This window comes from Kryptolebias marmoratus, linkage group LG5, assembly GCF_001649575.2.
Source record: "Kryptolebias marmoratus isolate JLee-2015 linkage group LG5, ASM164957v2, whole genome shotgun sequence".
Lineage (NCBI taxonomy): Eukaryota > Metazoa > Chordata > Actinopteri > Cyprinodontiformes > Rivulidae > Kryptolebias > Kryptolebias marmoratus.
In genome coordinates this window covers 14,813,570-14,833,937 of record NC_051434.1, presented here as the reverse complement: position 1 = coordinate 14,833,937, position 20,368 = coordinate 14,813,570, and the positions used below count along the sequence as shown (strand labels likewise).

Here is a 20,368-nt window from a genome sequence, read left to right as displayed (position 1 = left end):
GAAAATCTTAAAATTAATTGAGCTATCCCCATATTAGGTGTCTCTGTTGTAAAACATAGCTGTGCAACAAAAGGTCAAAGGAAATAATAAGACTAACCTTTGAGTTAGTTTTAATAAAATAATTGAAAAGAGACAATAAGGGTTATCATTTGCACATAAATGGTCACTCAGAATGATTTACCCTCTATTATGCCGGAATATCAAATTATCTTTTTTTTTGTTTTGTTTTACAAACTGAAGACTGAAACTCTAACTTTCACATTGCCTACTTTTGCATTTTTTTGACAATAGTATCTCAGCATCTGTGGCCTTATGATACTGTATCGAGTCTGTTTGTCAGAAGTTGTATTTGCTTTTAAGCACTTTGGATCGCCTTGTTGCTGAAAAGTGCTATATAAAAAAAATTCACTTCACTTAACCTACCAAGATCTTGTTGCCATCTGACTGATCCTTAAATAGACCACTGGTCAGTAGGGAGTCTTCTGTCAACCCTTTTTTACAACTTTTAACTTCTGTGAATTCCAACTTAGTGTTGCATACTAAAAGACCACAATTTGAGCCATGCTTGAAACTCTTAGCAATTATCAGGCAAACTCAGAAAGAATTAACAAATAGAAATAGTACCGATAACAGAGAAATAAAGGGGTAAACTGCAGGTACGTGTATACACCCTGCATAAATGTTCTGGTTCCCTTTCTGGAACAACAGCAATGTTCAATGGTTCTAAACAAAGTTAACTTTTGTCAATGACAAACTAGACAAACACAATGTGGGTTAATGGTGTTAAGAGTCAGATCAATTGTGCTGGTTTACATTATGCTGTTCACTAGCAGGTCCACTATTCAAAGCAAACATAATCAAACTGTCTTTGGCCTACTTAGATAAATAATAAAAAAAAAAAAACATTAGACAGAGACAAACATTTTAGGATGCTGATTGAAAACAAGTCGATTGCTCAAATTAAAGCAATGTTCACGGTAGAATAAAGTACTACAAATTAAACTGCCAACACAGTGTGAAAAGTTAAACACAGAAAGCAAGAAAACTGCAATAAAGGACGAGCTTCTGGGAGTTTGAGTGGTGTTACCTTTGAACTCTTAGCAGCAAACAGGTAATGGTGTTTTCATTTATTTATTTATTTTTGCTCTGTGTTATTTAATTAACAGTAATGCTGATGTTTAGAGCACTCAGTTCATAGATGAAATTAGTCTGACTGGGCAAGGAAACACATGGGATAAACATTAGCAAAACTCTGACAGACATGTTCCTTTCTTTTCTTTTTTTTCCTCTTTACTCCACAGAAACCAACATGCACACATGAGCATCATTCATTCAGAACAACTTACGGGTTGCCATAGTCCCAGACAACGCACTGAGGATCTGATGTACCCTGCAAGACAGAGAAGAGGGGAGAGGAAGGGGGAGGGGAGAAGATAAGCTGTTATTGCCAGTCGAGAGGATGACTGAGAGAGAAGACGGCGGAGGAGGGAGAAGACAGAGTAGCTCGTTGCCAGAGGACAAAGAGTGATGCTGCATGGGCGATGGAGAGAAGTAAACAGACAATGAAAGAGAAGGATTGAGACGGACTGTGAGAGCAAGAGATGGAGAAAGAGTCATTGTCATAGAACAAAGTAGCAAATAACTGCTACTACTGTTGAAAGAAAAGGAGGCGTGTGAGATATGAATTTAAAGGTACTGGAAGCAACAAAAGGAAACATTTCATGAACACAAACAGCAAACATACTTTAGTGGGAAAGATTTAAAGTTCCTTTTGTAAGAGCACAATGGAAAATAATGAAGTAAAGGGTCTAGATTGAGAAGTTGTAAAACCCAGCTAATATTGAATGGGATAGGACCTTTCAGTGCCTCCTAAGTCTCCTTAAGATCTACAAACAACCTAAGACATCTCATAATTGTGCAAAAAAAAAGCCAAACAGTCATCCTAAACAAACAAAACATGAAAAACATGATGTGATATCACCTCATCCTTAATCCATTGAATTGCTAGGAGTAAAAGCCAATAGCTGGGGGTCAAGTGGTGAATGAATCATGTGGTAATCGAAGCTCGGTGGCAAAGGAAGACTCACTATGAGTCAATCAGTGAATCAATCAAGGGATCAATAGCTTTAACTGACTCATCACAACTGGTTACACTGGAGATCCTAAGTAGTTCCTGGACTGATTACCTTTTAATGGATTGTCCATGCTTTTTCAGCCTCAGGGTGAACACTGAAATCTGGTTTAGATCAGAAATTTAAGTATTATATTTTAACAAAATGAGTCACACTGTTTGTAGTTTGAAGAATTGTGGGCTCCTAAAAGAGTGTTTGGGGATGCAGCTGAGCACCCAAAGCTAAAATGTCACTCGTCTACAGTGCTGAAGTGGAGGAAAATGGATTCAGTTTGTTGCATTAGGGACTTTGCCTTTGAGCTCCCCCTGATGGCAAAAGGAATTATAGCAAGAATTCAACAGCCAGACAACAGTGGCTATTATAAATAAATCATAAAAGAAAAGATGTGCACTTTAAGAAAACTTACTCCAGCCGAGGGAGAATTATTAGAATTCACTTTCTTCAGATTGAAAAGCCAACTGTTTTGCTTTGTTTTAAATAGGTAAAAGGAAGATATGAAGGTAATGTACTTTCAAGTCTGTACTGTGATGATTTATTCCTCTAAAGGCAAGGTCATCCACTTGTCTCTGAACAGTACAGGAGTGTTCTATTACGAATCAGTGCATCCATGACTGGACCTGAGAGGATGAGATGATGTAAGGTTCATATACACAGGATCAGAGAGAAAATGACGAGGACTGATGGATGAAAGTGCTTTGTTCTGGCGAACAGGCAGGCAGCCGTCACCAGTGTTAGATGTCCCTGGGCGTGGATTAGCGTGGCGAGCTCTGTTAGCATTCAACTATCAATCACTAACCGTCATGTTTGCTTCAGCACAAGTGACACTTAAGTACTCCCACAATGTCTGCCTCCTTTTTAGCACTGATACTGCACCTTGCATAGTGACAATGTCTGCTCAACTGATGCCTCTCAAAAGGGAGCAGTGCATGTCTTGACAGCAATAACAGCATCTAAGTTTTAGGTCTTCCCTTTATCTTGAAAGGAACATCTATTTAATTGAAAGGTACCCAACACCACATGTGGTGATGAATATTGGCTGTGAAGATGGTAAGCTAATCAGATGAAGTGAGCTAATGTAACAGAACATGACCACTGTGGATCAGGGATTCTTAAAAGCCTTCCACTTCATATCAAAGATTATAGATTTAGGAAATTAAATGAAGCAATCAGGATGATGCTTTTAACTGATGAAAGTAACCCATTAGATGACAATGAAATTACTAGAGAGGTTCAAACTCAAGTCTGTTAAGTTAACTATGATTTGTCTTTTGTATTTGAAAGGTGATGACTGTCATATGTTGTACTGATCTGCGGTAGAGACAGGGGGCTTTTGGACCTCCCGTGCTACACTCATCATTAAAGACACAAACAAATTAGGGCACCAGGGATAAGGATGGAGAGTCTGACTGGAGCAGATGTCCTCTCTGTTAAGACACGACCCTGCACATTCCCCTTTGAGAATGAAGCCCACAGCAGCTGTTGCTCTGCCACTGCTGAGGCAGCTGGATGGTTCTACATAAGCTAAGGTCAATAATACATACAGAACCTGCCTAAAGTAGAGTCTGCTCTTTTGAAGAACTTATATTTATTACTATTATTATTATTGGTAAAGTGCAGGTTTATTGTGTACAATTGCATTGTTCTTTGTCTTTAACAATTTCAAAAGAAGTAATTGATGAAAAAACAAAACAAAACAAAAAACACAACTTGTAATTGCCTTAGTTAATTTATTTTGCCAATTTTGATTGTGCAACTCCTATAAAAATAAATAATTTCAAATTTAGGTTGCAGGGTATGAATTGCTTCTACTAATCCTAATTAATGGATGCAATTTTAGATTTTCATTATTCAAATCAAATTCAGAACAACTCAAAGTAAACTCAATAAATTGAAATAATGAAAAGCCAATCTCATATTCTTCTATAGCATCAATGTTACAGCATCACATAACATTACGTTACAACAGTAATCATTTTACGACAAGCTTGAATGAATTTTGAACATATGTTATACTTCTATATAGTTTTATTGTAATTTAACTTTAATCCAAGTTTAAAAAGTTTTTACAAATGTCCTTTGAAAAACATGCTAGCAGGTCTACAGACATAGACCCAAAAATTCAATAAAGTGGAAAGGGCTACAAAGTAAAAAAATTCCAAAGCAGACAGACTTACCTAGCACGATGTGGGAAATGTGAAGAATACATATTCATGCATTTATTTGCTCAGTTGCCAGTTGAGAAGGAAAACCTAGGTGAAATCTAATGAACTTAAATGCACAGTCCGCACTACTCAAGATAGTTTTAAAAACTGAGATTCTCTGCTGTGTTTGCACCTGCTGTCCACACACAAACTGAAATTTTGGTACAAAACAACAAAACATATATTTAAAAAAATGCTTTCCAAGGTGCAGATTTAAAAAAAAGACTGGTGTAGCCATGTAGACAGCAAATATGGATATTGTTTTAGAAACAAAGATTTAGAAGTCTATTTTGTGCATACCCGCATCTATGTTGTGTCCTAGAAACACAAACAAAAATGAAGCTATTTTCAGCTTTTTGGGGGTCTGTTTTGCTTCACCCTGATCTTGTCACTGCCATACTTTGATTGTGTGCTAAAATAGTTTATGACTGAAAGGAAACTGAACAAGTTTTAAAAAAAAAGTTTTGGGAGAGTTCTTTCTCCTCATTTTGATATGTCATAACTGTGGACGTTCTTTAGTGATTTTAGCATTGCATGTTTTTTTTCTGTATTTTTCTTAGAATGTATGTAAGAAGCTGTTGCCTCCCAGCCTGCATGTTCCCCCCCATGTACATGTGGGTGTTCCACCCAGACCAAAAACATGAGTATTAGGTTAATTGGTTACTCTAAATTGTCCCTAGGTGTGAGTCAGAGCATGAAGCATTGTTTGTCTCTATGTGACCCTGTGATGGACTTGCAACCTGTCTAGGGTATACATGAGCAGGACATATCAACACACTTTAAAAATGTGCATCGTTCATTTAAATTGTCCCCTTCTTTAGGTGGAATTAAGCCTTTTGTGTTCTTCTTCTCCTCTGCTTCTTTGTGTTTGTTTTGTTTTTTGCTCACATAGACTTTGGGATTGTTTGCAAAGTAGGTAATGAATTATCATCAGTCAAGCAATATTGTCTCAGTGACTCAAGTCTGAGTGCACTTAATATTGTTCATAAATAGGAGGATTGAGGAGGCCAGGGCAAGTTATTTCAAATGCCTAATTGCCTCAAATAAAGGAAATCCTAAAGTATTCTTCGACACTATCAGCTCTCTTGTGTCACCTATCGCTGGAAATCCACATAATTCTACAATTAGTTGTGGTGAGTTCCTGGATTTCTTCATTGATAAGGTCAAAGTAATAAAGGACAGTTTGCCGCCTTGTCATGGTTCCCAGCATTTCGAACCTCCCACTCAGAGCTGGGCCTCATTTCAGTCTGTCACTGTGGAAGACATTTTAACCATTATCAAGAAAATGAAACCGTCTTCTGGTACTTTAGATGTTCTACCTTTTAAACTGTTTATGAGGGTTTTTGATTCCATTGGGCCCTATATTACAAAAATGTTTAACATGTCTTTGTTTAGTGGTGTGTTTCCTCGTCTTTTTAAACATGCCATTGTGGAGCCAAAGTTAAAGAAAACAGGACTGGACTCTTTCGAACTCAAGAATTTCCGGCCAATATCCAAGACCCCTTTCTTGGCCAAAGTCCTGGAAAAGGTGGTCTGCATCCAACTTAGATCATTTTTGCAGGTAAATGATATTTATGACACTTTTCAATCAGGGTATCGTGAGTTTCATTCCACTGAAACAGCCCTGTTGAAGGTGTTTAGTGATATTATGATAGCAGCTGACACCGGTAAATGTTCTGTCCTAGTTTTATTGGATCTGTCATCGGCGTTTGACACAGTGGACCATGGCATCCTGATAAACAGGCTCCAACATTTGGTTGGAATGTCGGGTTGCGTTTTGAAATGGTTCACCTCCTACCTGGTTGGCAGAACTTTTAGTGTGTCAGTGGGAAATGCAGTGTCTGATTCTGCAGAGCTTTTGTGGGGTGTGCCGCAGGGATCGGTCTTGGGACCTGTTCTTTTCCTGTTATACCTACTTCCTCTAAGTAGGGTCATTCAGAAGTTCAGTGAGGTATCCTATCATCTGTACGCCGATGATCTGCAACTGTACTGTTCTTTCAAGCCTAGTGAGCCACATAAACTTCGCACTCTCACCAGCTGCTTGGCCGAAGTGACAAAATGGCTCACTGGAAACAGCCTTTTATTGAACTCTAGTAAGACCGAGACCTTGATTGTTGCTCCAGATAGTGCTGTGCCTGGAATTAAGCAGCATCTTGGAAACTTGAGCTGCACAGTTAAAAGCCACCTGCGTAATTTGGGTGTCTTCATGGATGGAGCAATGTCTATGGAGCGGCATATAAATCAGCTTGTTAGGAATTGTTTTTTACAAATTCGGAACATTTCTAAACTTCGTAAAATGGTGACTTATGGTGAGCTTGAGATGATTGTTCATGCTTTTGTCTCATCGAGACTGGATTATTGTAACAGTCTGTTCACATGTCTTAACAAGAGGGAGTTAATGCGTCTGCAGGTAGTACAAAACACTGCTGCACGCCTGCTCACTCGCACCCACAGGAGGGAACATATTACACCCATCCTTAAAAGCTTGCACTGGCTGCCAGTATCTTACAGGATGCACTACAAAATCCTGGTACTGACTTTTAGAGCTCTTCATGGACAAACGCCAAACTACATTAAAAACCTCATCCAGCCTTATTTTCCGACTAGGAGCCTCAGGTCGTCCAATTTGAACTTGCTGATGGTTCCTCGGACCTTCTTCAAGACTCGAGGATACAGATCTTTCAAAGCTGTGGCGCCGCGCCTGTGGAATGAGCTACCTTGCACTATTCGATCTCTACATTGTATTGACACTTTCAGGAAACAACTTAAGACCCACTTTTTTAAGATTGCTTTTTAGTGTAATATTGTGTTTTATTGTTTGTATGTTGTTTTAATTTATCTTATTTTACATTTGTGCAGCACTTTGTGACCCTGGTCTGTGAAAAGTGCTATAGAAATAAAGCTTACTTACTTACTTACTTACATATATATATATATATATATATATATAATAGACAACATTCCTGTAGGTGTGTGTATGTATATATATATATATATTAAATATATATACATACACACACCTACAGGAATGTTGTCTATTTAAAGATAAAAGTTGAGTTAAAAAGACTATGACATTTAGACCAAACATCTGTGATGGCTGAATTAAAAGACTAATGTTTATTAGGACAAAAAAATAAAAAAAGTGTTTTAATTTGCTGAGGAGCATTGAGAAACATCTTTTGAGCAATGAAATAAATAAATAAAAGTTAACGTGATCTTATAAGTGGACATTTATCCCATTCCAAAGTGACTCAACTTTAGGTCAAGAAGACTGGCATATTAAGTGATGCACCCACCGTTTGGAGTGCTGTGTTATGACCTGAGATTTCTTCAGTCAATCAGACTCTGCTATGTTAAGTGCCCAAAAAGATGAGGTCAGCTGAGTACCTGGCTACACTGAACAACCTTTTTTTTTTTTCATCAATAGATTATTTTTCTTCTTCTCTGACGGCACCGGCAGATTCCAAGATGACAACGCCAGGATTCATCAGACTCAAATTGTCAAAGAGTGGTTCAGGGAGCATTAGCCATCCTTTTCATGCATGGATTGGCCACCACTGACCTTAAGTTTACTGAAAATCTTTGAAATGAGGAAGGCAAGAAAATACATTTTACAGTAATGCGATTCCTCTACCAAGAATTTCTGCAAAATCTTAATGCAACTCTGGAAAGAAATATAAGATGTGACATTGCATAAGCTTAAAACGTTTAAGGTATAGAGACTAGATAGCATGATAAAAACTTAAAGTGGTTCAGTTTTTTCTACTTTTTGCTCTTCATCTTAAGAAAGTCAGGAGGCCTTTACCTCTACTGCATCCTTTTTATTTGGATAAATCTTGTGTAAATCCCCCCCCTAAACTTGGGTAATTGAAGAACTAAAACTCTGAAGTACCCTTTTGAGAAGGATAACATTGGCCTCATGACTACTGGTTTTGTGGATATGAGCATCTGCTGTGCCCTCACTGCCCAAGCCCTAAGCTGCATTGTGTGCCAGAGAAGCGCCTGTCCTCAGCAGGAACCTCCGGTTTGCAGAGCAGCCCAGCATGCTAGGATCAGCATTAAGACATCCTGCTTTAGACAGAGAATGTATGCCCTGCAGTTCCTTTCGTTTGCCAAAAAGTGGTAAAAGGTAGAATAAGAGGAAGGTTAAAAAATATATATAATGGCATACAAATAAAAATGTCCTAACTGTGTAATGAATCAGCAGTTTACTAGGCAGTAGAATGGCAGGGAATGGCAAATATATTAAATGTGTTCATTATAATAAAACCCAGTGCTGTATTTTTGACCATTAGAACCTGACATCATTTGAAACTGATTTCACTGGGAGATTTTAGTATGTATGCTTATATAGATGCATTGGTGCAGGACCATCAAATATCTTTCACAGCAGAAAGGCTAATGAAACTTATCAAGCTTGTAGACCATGACTCTCATCAAACCACCACTTAGTCATTTGCACTGAAGACATCCTTCCACTTGTTGAGAATCCCAGACTCGACTGTAATATAAACTGAATAGGCACTAAGAGACTCTACAGTATAAGAAAGTCAGAAAGGTCTGAATTTGTTCAGCCAACTCGACCAGCTCTACGGCACTTTATAGCATGCAGCACTTTCTGTTTTCTGCAAACTTGGGCAACATGGGTCAGCCGGGACAAGAAGATTCCATTAAAGGCTTAGAATTATTTCCATGGCCAAAAGTTGCTCAGTCCACAAATGCAAAGTAAAGAAAAAATGCAAACCCTTGCAGTGGAAAGTACTACATATGGAGTAATTTGCGTTTTATGTTGAACTTTGATGTAAATAAGAAAACACTGAACGATCTGGTGGTTGTGTTGAATAATTCTGAACAGTAGATTGGATTGGAAAATTCCCACTGGTCCACAAAAGCCTGGTTATCCTAGATATGTGTCGATGCTTGCTTTGGATGAAAGTAAAAAGCAAAAAAATAAAAAATAAATGAAAATAAAAATCTTTATTTACATTTAAAAGTGGTGACAGCTCCACCACAACCATGGGCTCACTGGGCTGTGGTTCAGGTCGCACTGTCACGGTCAGGATCTTGGAATTAATCACCGCAGGGGGACTGCAAGACACAAAACACACACAAATGAACTGTTTTGTACATTCAATTATGCATGTGAACTATCATAAAAAACATAGATTCTAATGCATACTAATGCTTTTCAGAATTTTTGAGTGAGTTTACATACATATTACCATGGCTTAAAAAAAATATATATATGCCTAATGAGAAAGGAGGAAAGCTGAAGAGAGTGCCTGAGTAAGAACAGAAGGCTGTGCTTATTAACATTCAGCAGAGCTAGTGAGAGAAAAAAAAAAAAAAAAAGGTTCTAAAAGATCCAGCTCATCCACAACCAAGAGCACTGACCTGAATAAAAGGGCCCAGGGCCAGCACAGACACTATATCACAGAGGACTTCTGACAACCCCCTGATTTCCTCTAACTTCTAATTTTGCAAGTTCTAGGCAAGTTTTGGAACCCACAAGGTCCTTGCCCATTCACATTGCATCATACACTTCCAAAAATACACTGAAGAAAAACAGAAATCTAGGGACATTGTGGAAAAAAAAAAAATCTTTGTGTGGTGCAGAAACAAAGTTAGGGGAGAAAGAAAGAGACATTATAAGGGGATAGACAGTTAGAGAATTGAAAGGTTGAAATCAGATTAAGGAATGTCAATCTAAAAACGGGCACAGAAACAAAATGATAAAGGGAAGGGCAATGAGTTAAAAGCAATACATAAAAAAGGTGAAATGCAGGTCTATTGGGAAAAAAAGAAACAAACTGAAAAGTGGACATAGATGGATAACAAAAATGACAGGCATGTTTTAGGTTTGAAATTCTTGAAAAAATGAAAGTACCTTTATTTGAAGAAAATGCACATCACCCTCCACCCTGCATGCCACAGTTTTAAACACGGGTCTCGTGCTATCTGTTCGCCAAATCGTAGCTACTACCACTTAGGTTTTTAGCTCAATACTTGTAAAATTGTCTGAGATACAGTAATGTTTTTGTTCGCTAAGTTTGATTAGCTGTGGCACCCATTCTGAATTGACTGGCTTCAAAAGTTAATCAGTTGTAAATGTAAAATAAAATCAGTTCAATAGTTCAAGAAATATTTTTCTATCAAACGGGCGAAGAAATACACACACAGAGTCAATTACAAGATCACCTACCGCCATGAAAGGCAGGCAATAAAGGGGTGTGTAGGGGTTGATGTACTTACATTGGTCCAGGTAAGATGTTGCCCAAAGTTCTGTACAAAATGGCTCCGATGACATAGTACATTGGGGATTCTGAGTCTGTTTCTGTCTCTACAAGAAAAAAAAAACAAAAAACATTTGAAAAACATTTTGCAACTGGTCCTTAGACAGATATGTTAGAATGTGCATATAAACATCCTAAATGTAAATAATTCTGTCCAAGCTTTGTATTTTTGTCAAGACACAGTTACAAAGACCGGACAATATCAGCAGGTCTAAACAAATATACATAGTTTACTATTATGATAGAGGAAATAAATGCAATATTGTTGTGGACGGTAAGTGCTATGAAGAGAAAATTCACAACATAAACAAGAAAGTGACTTTGTTTTTTTGACATGAAAAACAGGAAGTTTCTAACTTCAAAAATTCAAAAGCCAAAATTGAGTAAACCCAATAATCTGCCAACAAGACTAAAATGTTGCTCTTTGAGCTAAAAGGCAGTCATCTCTTGAGTTAGAGAAATAAACAAGTAAAGATTTCACCTGTCTCATCAACCTGCAGTTTCAGTCTAATTTGCATGTGCTCTTAACGTGTTGCTGACAATTGCTCTGTTGACTACATCACAACAAGAGAAGTCAGTAAATTGCAGCGCCTGCCTGAAGCATTTGACAGCTACACATTCAAACTAATTATCTTTAAAAAAGTAAGTCAGATGCACGATCTGGTTGTGCATGTTGTGTAGGTGGAGTTTGGAGCTGTTTGTGTCAATTTGTTTGCAACCGAGCTGCCAGTAGCTCACTTACTGTGCAGCCTGACCTGCTGTGACACAGAAGCCTCATTAGCAAAACCAAGTCCACCACTGAAATCCACCAAGTAAAAAGAAAAAAAAAAATACAAAGGGAAACCAGTGTTTCAGACCTTCCATGCCCTTGCCCAACAGAGTTTCTTTTTCCTTCCTTCTGGTCCCATTTATCTGCTTTCTTACCCCTTTCTTTTTTGCTGTTCCTGCTATGCACTAACCCATTTTTCAACTTTTCCACTCATTTTTCTGGTCCTTCTACATATGGCCTTGCCTTCCATCTCTCTAGTCACTGTTCTGTTGCCTAAAAAGAGCCAGGGTTTCCAAGGAGACATAGTGCCCGTCTGTAAATGTCACTTTTTTTTTTCAAATGAGGCACAAGGAAGCAGACAGGAAAAGTACACAAGAAGGAGTTCATATTGAGCTGAGCCACTCCCTTTATTGCCCTTTTAGGCTAAGAGAAACGATGGAGGAGCACAAGCAAAGAACAGGGAGAGGAGGAAACAGAGGGAGGCTGATGGAATCAGACATACAGGGTGACTCATCTAAAATCTGTCTGCCTGCTGCCTAAAAGGTAATGCTAAGGGAGAGAGATAGCTATGCAAGACAGATGCAGAAAAAAAGAAAGAGACAAAAAAGATCTCAACAGTGGGGGAAAAAAGCAATTTTGAGACTGAGGAGGCAAAAAACTAGATCAAAGTCAGCACGAAAAAGCCTGTGAGTTTGATGGAACCTAATTGGACAGTGTCTGCGAAGGCATGCAAATGAGAAAGTCAGTGTATTATGGGTAAATGGTAAATCAGTATGTGAGGGGGTGGCACTCCTACGCTGGGGAATGATTAATACCGCAAAAGCGCTCAATCACAAAACTCTAATTTCCTACGAACAGAGTTTTCGTCACTCTTGCCTCGCTGCACATCGAAATGATTGGTGGTCAGCCATAATCCAGTAAAATGGCAAACCACCAGTCACCAGCTGTGAACTCTAATGTGCCATTTATCAAGAAAAGATATGCTCAGTGTTGATGCTAAGCCAGAGTTTGTCATTTTAATCAATTATTAAAAGCTACATCCAAACAGCTTGACAGATACTCTGTTTTCCCTATCTCTGCAATTCTGCTTTATTTTCTAGTCTTATATACTGTATATACAACTCAAATAACACAAAAATGTAACATTTACCCAGGTTAACATACTAATAACGTGACTGTCTTAGTCTTAGTAGTGTTATTTGGTTTGATAGTTTGATTAGGCAAAAACCATTAATCTGAATTTAATAACTCCTGAAGAAAGTTAGGATCTGGTTCACTTTTGTTATAACTGCAAATTCCAGCCTTGCAGTTAGTAGAGAGTGATATTTTGTTTAACAGTTGCAATATAGACCAATCAGCCATGACATGAAGACCTGGGTCAAGGAAAGTGAGTAACACTGCTCACCTTGAAACAATGCAAGGTTCTGCTGGGAAAAGACTACATGTTTACATTTATATAGATGCTACTTTGACATTTGCCACCTGCCTACTGATTCAGATCAACTGCACCTAAAACGCTGTGACAATACCAGCTGCCCACTACTAATCAAGGCATGTTTAAGCCTCAAGAAAACTACTTTCAGCCATACTAAAAAGCACAAAAAAGTGGAAGGTCTTCCCTTAGCCTCTGAACTCCTGAGATACAAACCTGAAAAAATCTAAAGTCAGTCCACAGAGACTTCGGACCATAGTATCCTTTACCAATAGGTGCTTTCACAAAATGGTGTAAAATGGGTGTAAAGACCAGATCATCCTTAAGGTCCTTTGACCATTCATAAATCCCCAACCACGTCCTGTATTGATATGAGGTTTGAAAAATAAAGCAGACATTGCTGAACCAATGAAGACATGAAGCAAAACTCAGCTGTATTGATGTGGAGCATTACACTTTAAATGTGTCCCTCATATCATTTTTAAAATATGACTAATTATCTCAGTTTGGCAATCCTCTCTGTAGTTACTGTGCTTCATCATCAGTCTTTTCTTCTTGATAATGGATCTGTTTGTTGTTATTTAAGCTTTTAAATCTCACGCCTGGCTGGTTGCACAGACCATATGTCATCACTTTATCAGATTCTTAAGTCACAAAGACATATTACCTTTTCACATGTTGGGTAGTATTACTCTGTTACTACCTTGCTTGGTGGCGCAAAGGGCAATAATGGCAAGCTGGCTTCAACTCCAATACCACATCAGTGCATTCAGAGATCACACCAATAGGCCAGAGGGTGTCTAAGTCCTGGCTTTAAGTTTTTTGGGTTTTTTTTGAAAGTGCCTAAATGTCTCAGTATGTGACACATTGGGAACCCCTTAGATCTTTTTTATTCATGCTCTGAATGTTCAGGATGATGAAAACCTACTAAATATTAGGCCGTGGTCATATTATTCTGGTTAACCCGTGTGAACTGAAGTAACAGACTGCAGTTTCAATTCATTTGATGGATTCATAGCTGAAGCATCTCCTTGGACTATCCACAGGCTTACTCATGTCTTGCATCACATTACTGGGTTAAATGTGGAAATGACTGGTATATCAACTGTTATCAACTTTTAAGAACTATTAAATACCACCAAACTTGGCCATTCTGTCTCTGTATCTGTCCATACCAGTTTTTATTGAAACAAAATACTCCACTGTTAAAACATGTCATGGAGTAACCTGCCATGCCTTCAAGAAATTAGTTTTTTAGAGTCTTCTTGTATAAAGGCAACTACATGCTACACTTCCTTTTGATTACACTTTGAGGCAAGGGGGAACTGATCTGGAGATATTATGCTTATTTGGAAAGCTTTTAGAAGCTTGCAGTAAAATCTATTATTTGGAGTATGACCTTGTTTGCCCACTTGTTTATAAAAAAAAGATGTTTGGAACAAAGTTGACAATCCATGCAGCTGCAAGAGCCACATTTATGATAAATATGCTGAAATAAACATAATTATCTTTTAATGCACTGTAGTTTTATTCTGCTCAAAGACGTAAGCAGGAATACCAATAAAACTGGAAAAATTGTACTCAAAAGTTTTTAATTTAAGTTTCTCCAAAAATTAACTATTTAAAAACATTAACAAGTTAAACTCTGTAGCATGTCAGCCAGATTAAAATAAAATAGAGCTTATTGATTTTCTCTAGTACAACAACAGGGTACATAAAAATTAAGTAATTTATTGACCTGTACATGTGTATTTAGAGCATATCTTTACATAACTGTGAGATAGATTGTGCTGTATATGTTTGTTGTGAGGGGCAGAAAGAGACAGCGACAAGAGTGAAGTTTTTTCACGTCAAAAATCGGTGAAAAGCAGCCCCAGCCTTTGCTCACTGAAGCGGTTCATGAACCTATCAAGTGGCTACATATATATATGAGCCAATGTGTGTATGTGCACACACAAGGGTGCCAATGGGCTTTCATGAGCATGTTTAAGCTGTCCATCTGAGATGGGCTTTCATTACAGGGTAAATGAACCAACCAAACCGAAAGCAATCAGATGAAGACCTCAAATCATGGCTTCACAATGGGAAAGGGCAGAATTCCCACCGGGGCAAAGACTGCTAATATTGTCATAACTTAAAAAGGCTACATGCAGTTTGGAGGAAACAATTTACCAAATTGTGCATGCTTAAATGGAAATGGCATGTGTTGAATATCATATGAGAGAGCCCCAGGGTAAATGTGGTGCAGCTGGGCTCTTTTGTTCCACAATAGGCAAGGTATGAAGCAAAACATTTAGCGCCTCAAACAATAAGAACAATGGACAAAAATAAAAGGAATAAATGACAGCAATGCAACAGCTTCTTCAACACCTTGGAGATTAACTTGTTGGGGTTTGTGGAGTATGTTTGTTTCTGTCCAGCAGGTGGCGGCATGGAGCGTTCTGGAGAGTGGATGGGGATTATGAGACACACCTGGATCAGATGAGGGTCATTAGGGAGAGGCATATAAGGAGCATGCTGCCACTCAGTCGACGCCTGAGTATTGCCATTCGTGGTACTTCAAGCTCCCCTGAACTTCTGAATCATAGCCTTGAAGGATACCCTGTATGTACCTGTTAACCTTGTGTTTTGTTGTTCTAAAGGAAACTCTGAAATACAGTCTGGGGATTCTCCAGAACAAAAGAACTGCTGAGTGGAGATTCAAGCTGCTCAAGGAACTTACCTCATTCGTGACCGAAACCTGTCCGCTCTCCTCCGTTCACGGCCGCCGCCAACCTGCTCCAGCTTGGTCCGACTCCACAACCCGTAAGCTAAATACCACCAGCTTCAAAGGATCACTGTGGGTTGAAACGGAACCACATCTAACCTTACCTCTTCCTCTCCAAGTACTTCCTGAATCCAGAGCCGCAAAGAGTCCGTGTTCCAGTGGAATCCATGTTCCAGTTTTCACTTACCTTCTGGACAATAAATCTTTAACTTACTGCCAGTGTCTTGTGAGTTTTCTGCTTGTGGGTCAAATCGTAGACAAACCATGACAGAATACTCAGGCCAAACAGACCCAGCAGAAGCTCTCAGGATAACTATGGCAGAACAGCATCAACTTTTACAATCTCATGAGAGTGTGCTCCGAGCACTACATGACCAGCAGGAAGCAACCAATCAACGTATGGATCAGATCACTCAACTCCTTCTCCGACTAACAAGTAACCCGTCTTCTTCTCCAGCAGATGGCGCAACGTTCCAGAGTAAACCTCCTGTGGAGAGTCAGCGTCTGATGAATACCCGTGACGTCAGTTCACCTAATCCTGAGAAATACTCAGGTGAGTCTGGGTGTGGAGGATTTTTGCTACAATGTGCCTTAGTGTTCAATAGATCTCCTCAGTCTTTCCCTACCGATGGAGCGAAGATCTCGTTTATTTTGGGTCTCCTCACTGGAAAGGCGTTATTATGGGCAGAAGCACGTTTTACTGATCCTGTCAACTTTGGCTGCACTTTTCAAGCGTTTTTGGATGAATTTAAGATGGTGTTTTCCATTAATGAGGACAAGACACAGCGGTCTCGAGACTTGTTAAAATTAAAGCAAGGCTCACATTCTGTGGCAGAACATTCCATAAGATTTCGCACCTTAGCGGCATCTTCAGGTTGGAACGCCTTGGCGCTTAAAGCTGCATTTAATCAATCATTAAATGAGTCTTTGAAAGATGAGTTAACGGTTCGTGAGGAACCCGAGACACTTGATGAATTAATTTCCCTGGCTATTCGTATAGATAATCGTATGAGAGACCGCAAGAAGCAACGTGTTGAGAGTTTTTTGTCACACAAGAGATTATCACCGTCACGCAGACCAGTATACCAAGGTCCTGAGGCTAGAGAACAGCCTGAGACGGAACCCATGCAACTGGGTCGCACGCAGTTAGAACCAGAGGAGAAATTGAGAAGAAGGAAGGAAGGATTATGTCTATACTGTGGCGCCTCGGATCATTTTTTGGCTGCATGTTCAGCGAGGAATAAGAATTTCAGTTCGGCGAGGCCAAAAGGGAGGGTCCATCAGACCGGGGGGTTCTGATGGACCAAAACGGGACCGAAGAAACCCCTCGGCTAACACTTAATGCTGTGCTCAAGGTTGGTCAAGAATCTGTGGATGTGGCAGCTTTGATTGATTCAGGCTGTGAACAGAGTCTTATTAATATAGAGTTCGTGGAGCAGGCAGGAATTGAGACTGTTGAAATGTCTATTCCTTTACGTGTTTCCGCCCTTGATGGGAGAGAACTTAATTTGATTACACACAAGACTAGACCGATGCAACTATGGGTTTCTGGGAACCACCAAGAGACAATAACATTTTTTGTGTTTCCCATTTCTAGTCCAGTCATTGTTCTTGGATACAGGTGGTTACAGCTGCATAACCCCCATTTGGATTGGGTTAATTCCCGAGTAGAAACCTGGTCAGAGAGATGCCATTCAACCTGTCTGCAATCCGCACTGCCACCTACTGGTCAGGTGGGTGCGGAAGAGGAAATGGATATTAAGGATCTCGCTGGCATTCCCAAAGAGTATCAGGATTTGAAACGAGCATTCAGTAAAGTTCCAGCTCAATCCTTGCCCCCTCATAGGCCATACGATTGTGCTATCGACTTACTCCCAGGGGCTCCTTTACCTTCCAGCAGATTGTTTAATATTTCTCGCCCTGAACGGCAAGCAATGGAGAAATATATAAACGAGTCCTTAGCAGCAGGTTTCATCCGGCCGTCATCTTCTCCACTAGGAGCAGGGTTCTTTTTTGTAGGTAAAAAGGATGGATCTTTAAGACCCTGTATTGACTACAGAGGGTTAAACCAAATAACTGTAAAAAACAAGTATCCCTTACCTTTATTGTCATCAGCTTTTGAACCAGTGGAGGGCGCTACCATCTTCACTAAACTGGACCTACGTAATGCCTATCATTTGGTGCGAATACGCCAGGGTGATGAATGGAAGACGGCATTTAAGACTCCTCTGGGCCATTTCGAGTATCTGGTGATGCCTTTCGGGCTCACGAATGCCCCAGCTGTCTTCCAAGCCCTAGTTAATGATGTTCTACGAGACTTTATTAATGTTTTTGTATTCGTATATCTGGATGATATACTCATTTATTCCAAAAACCCTGTTGAACATCAGAAACATGTCCGCCTTGTACTGCAGCGCCTCATGGAGAATCGGTTGTGTGTTAAAGCTGAGAAATGTGAGTTCAATAAAGCATCTGTTACCTTCCTGGGTCACATCCTTGAGAGCGGACAGGTTCGGTCGGATCCCGGAAAGATAAGTGCTATTCTGGACTGGCCTGTCCCGGAGACCAGGAAACAACTGCAGAGGTTCTTGGGCTTCGCTAATTTCTACAGACGCTTTATTAGGAGTTACAGCCAGACAGTAGTTCCATTGACTGCACTGACCTCCACCAAAGTCACGTTTGCCTGGACTCCTGAAGCGGACTCAGCATTCTCCAATCTCAAGCAGAGATTTGCTACGGCTCCTATCCTGACTCAACCCAATCCGTTAAGACAGTTTGTTCTGGAGGTTGACGCTTCAGATTCTGGGGTTGGTGCTGTATTGTCACAACGAGCTGAGGAGGATGAAAAATTGCATCCCTGTGCATTTTTCTCGCGTAAGTTATCTCCTGCTGAGAGGAATTATGATGTTGGAGATCGTGAGTTGTTAGCCATTAAATTGGCACTGGAAGAATGGAGACATTGGTTGGAGGGCGCCGAACATCCCATTTTGGTGTGGACCGATCACAAGAATCTGTCCTACATTCAGTCAGCTAAGAGGCTAAATTCCCGTCAGTCACGATGGTCATTATTTTTCTCTCGATTTAACCTGTCAATTTCTTTTCGCCCAGGTTCTAAGAACGTAAAGCCTGATGCTCTTTCTAGACAGTTCTCCAAGGATGAGTTCGAACGGGACTCCTCACCTATCCTGTCGCCGAAGTGTGTGGTGGGCTCACTCTCATGGGAGATAGAGGACATTATTAAGCAGGCTCAGTTAAAGGAGCCCGGACCTCCCGGTGGACCCCCCCACAAAAGTTATGTACCCTCAGCTGTCCGTTCTCAACTCATTCACTGGGCTCATTCTGCTAAGTTCTCAGCTCATCCCGGAGCTAGTCGAACCATTGCCATGATCACACGGCGGTTCTGGTGGCCATCCCTGTATAAGGACATTAAGGAGTATGTGTCAGCCTGCCCCACGTGTGCCAGAAATAAGCCGTCCCACCAAGCTCCAGCGGGTCTTCTGCAACCCTTACCCATTCCTACACGACCCTGGTCCCACATCGCTATTGACTTTGTAACTGGACTCCCACCATCACAAGGTATGACTACCATTCTTACAATAATTGACCGGTTTTCCAAGTCTTGTCATCTCATTGCTCTCCGTAAGCTTCCCTCAGCTTTCCAGACGGCCCAGCTTCTCGTAAAACATGTGTTCAAATTACATGGCATACCGACCGAGGTCTTATCAGATCGGGGACCACAATTCACATCTCAGGTATGGAAATCTTTTTGTCATGCTCTGGATGCAAAGGTCTCTCTCACATCTGGTTACCACCCTCAGTCTAACGGCCAAGTGGAGCGAATGAACCAGGAACTGGAGTCCTCACTTCGCTGCCTCTGTGCTGAAGACTCCCGGGATTGGTGTAAGTTCCTCCCCTGGGTAGAGTACGCCCACAATAGTCTTGTCTCTGCTGCCTCTGGACGTTCGCCTTTTGAAATAGCTCTGGGGTATCAACCTCCATTATTCCCTTCAGAAGAGAGAGACATTAAAGTTAAGACAGTTCGGCAACATATTCAAAGATGCAGCAAAGTATGGAGTGCTACTAGGGCATCATTACAGCGTACGGTGGAGCAGAACAGACGTTTTGCTGACCGTAGACGTAGAGCTGCTCCTACGTACATACCTGGCCAGAAGGTGTGGCTTTCATCCCGTGATATTCCTTTGAAATCAGTGTCCAAAAAGCTGGCTCCTAGGTTTATCGGACCATTTGAAATTGGTTCTGTGATCAGTCCTTCTGCTGTGCGCCTTCGACTCCCTTCCTCGTTGAAGATACATCCAGTGTTTCATGTGTCCCAAATCAAGCCGGTCCTAGCCAGTCCGCTATGCCCTCCAGCCAAGCCCCCTCCTCCCGCCCGGATGTTCGAGGGACATCCGGTGTACACAGTACGGCGGATAGTGGACTCTCGCCGTCAGGGTCGTGGATGGCAGTACCTGGTGGACTGGGAGGGTTATGGTCCAGAGGAACGATCCTGGGTGCCGAGATCTTTTATTTGTGATGCCACGTTGATCTCGGATTACCTTGCTTCCATCCCTTCCACATCTTCTGGGCTGCCAGGGGGCAGCCGTTGAGGAGGGGGTACTGTTGGGGTTTGTGGAGTATGTTTGTTTCTGTCCAGCAGGTGGCGGCATGGAGCGTTCTGGAGAGTGGATGGGGATTATGAGACACACCTGGATCAGATGAGGGTCATTAGGGAGAGGCATATAAGGAGCATGCTGCCACTCAGTCGACGCCTGAG

The 20,368-nt window shown here is 40.5% G+C and overlaps 1 protein-coding gene across 22 annotated transcripts in view; it reads right to left on the bottom strand.

Moving 5' to 3' along the window:
* adgrb2 (adhesion G protein-coupled receptor B2) overlaps positions 1-20,368 on the bottom strand; it is a 262,967-nt gene that overhangs the window by 81,719 nt on the left and 160,880 nt on the right. For all 22 annotated transcript variants that reach the window (XR_005233158.1, XR_001808696.3, XR_005233161.1 and 19 more), the window contains 3 exons: positions 10,586-10,673; positions 9,319-9,421; positions 1,347-1,390 (listed from right to left, as the gene is read on the bottom strand). Coding sequence is in view for 10 of the 22 variants with exons in the window: in XM_017421731.3 (XP_017277220.1) it covers positions 1,347-1,390; positions 9,319-9,421; positions 10,586-10,673 (235 nt within the window). In the remaining 12 variants the exon portion in view is untranslated. The remainder of the gene's footprint in view (positions 1-1,346; positions 1,391-9,318; positions 9,422-10,585; positions 10,674-20,368) is intronic.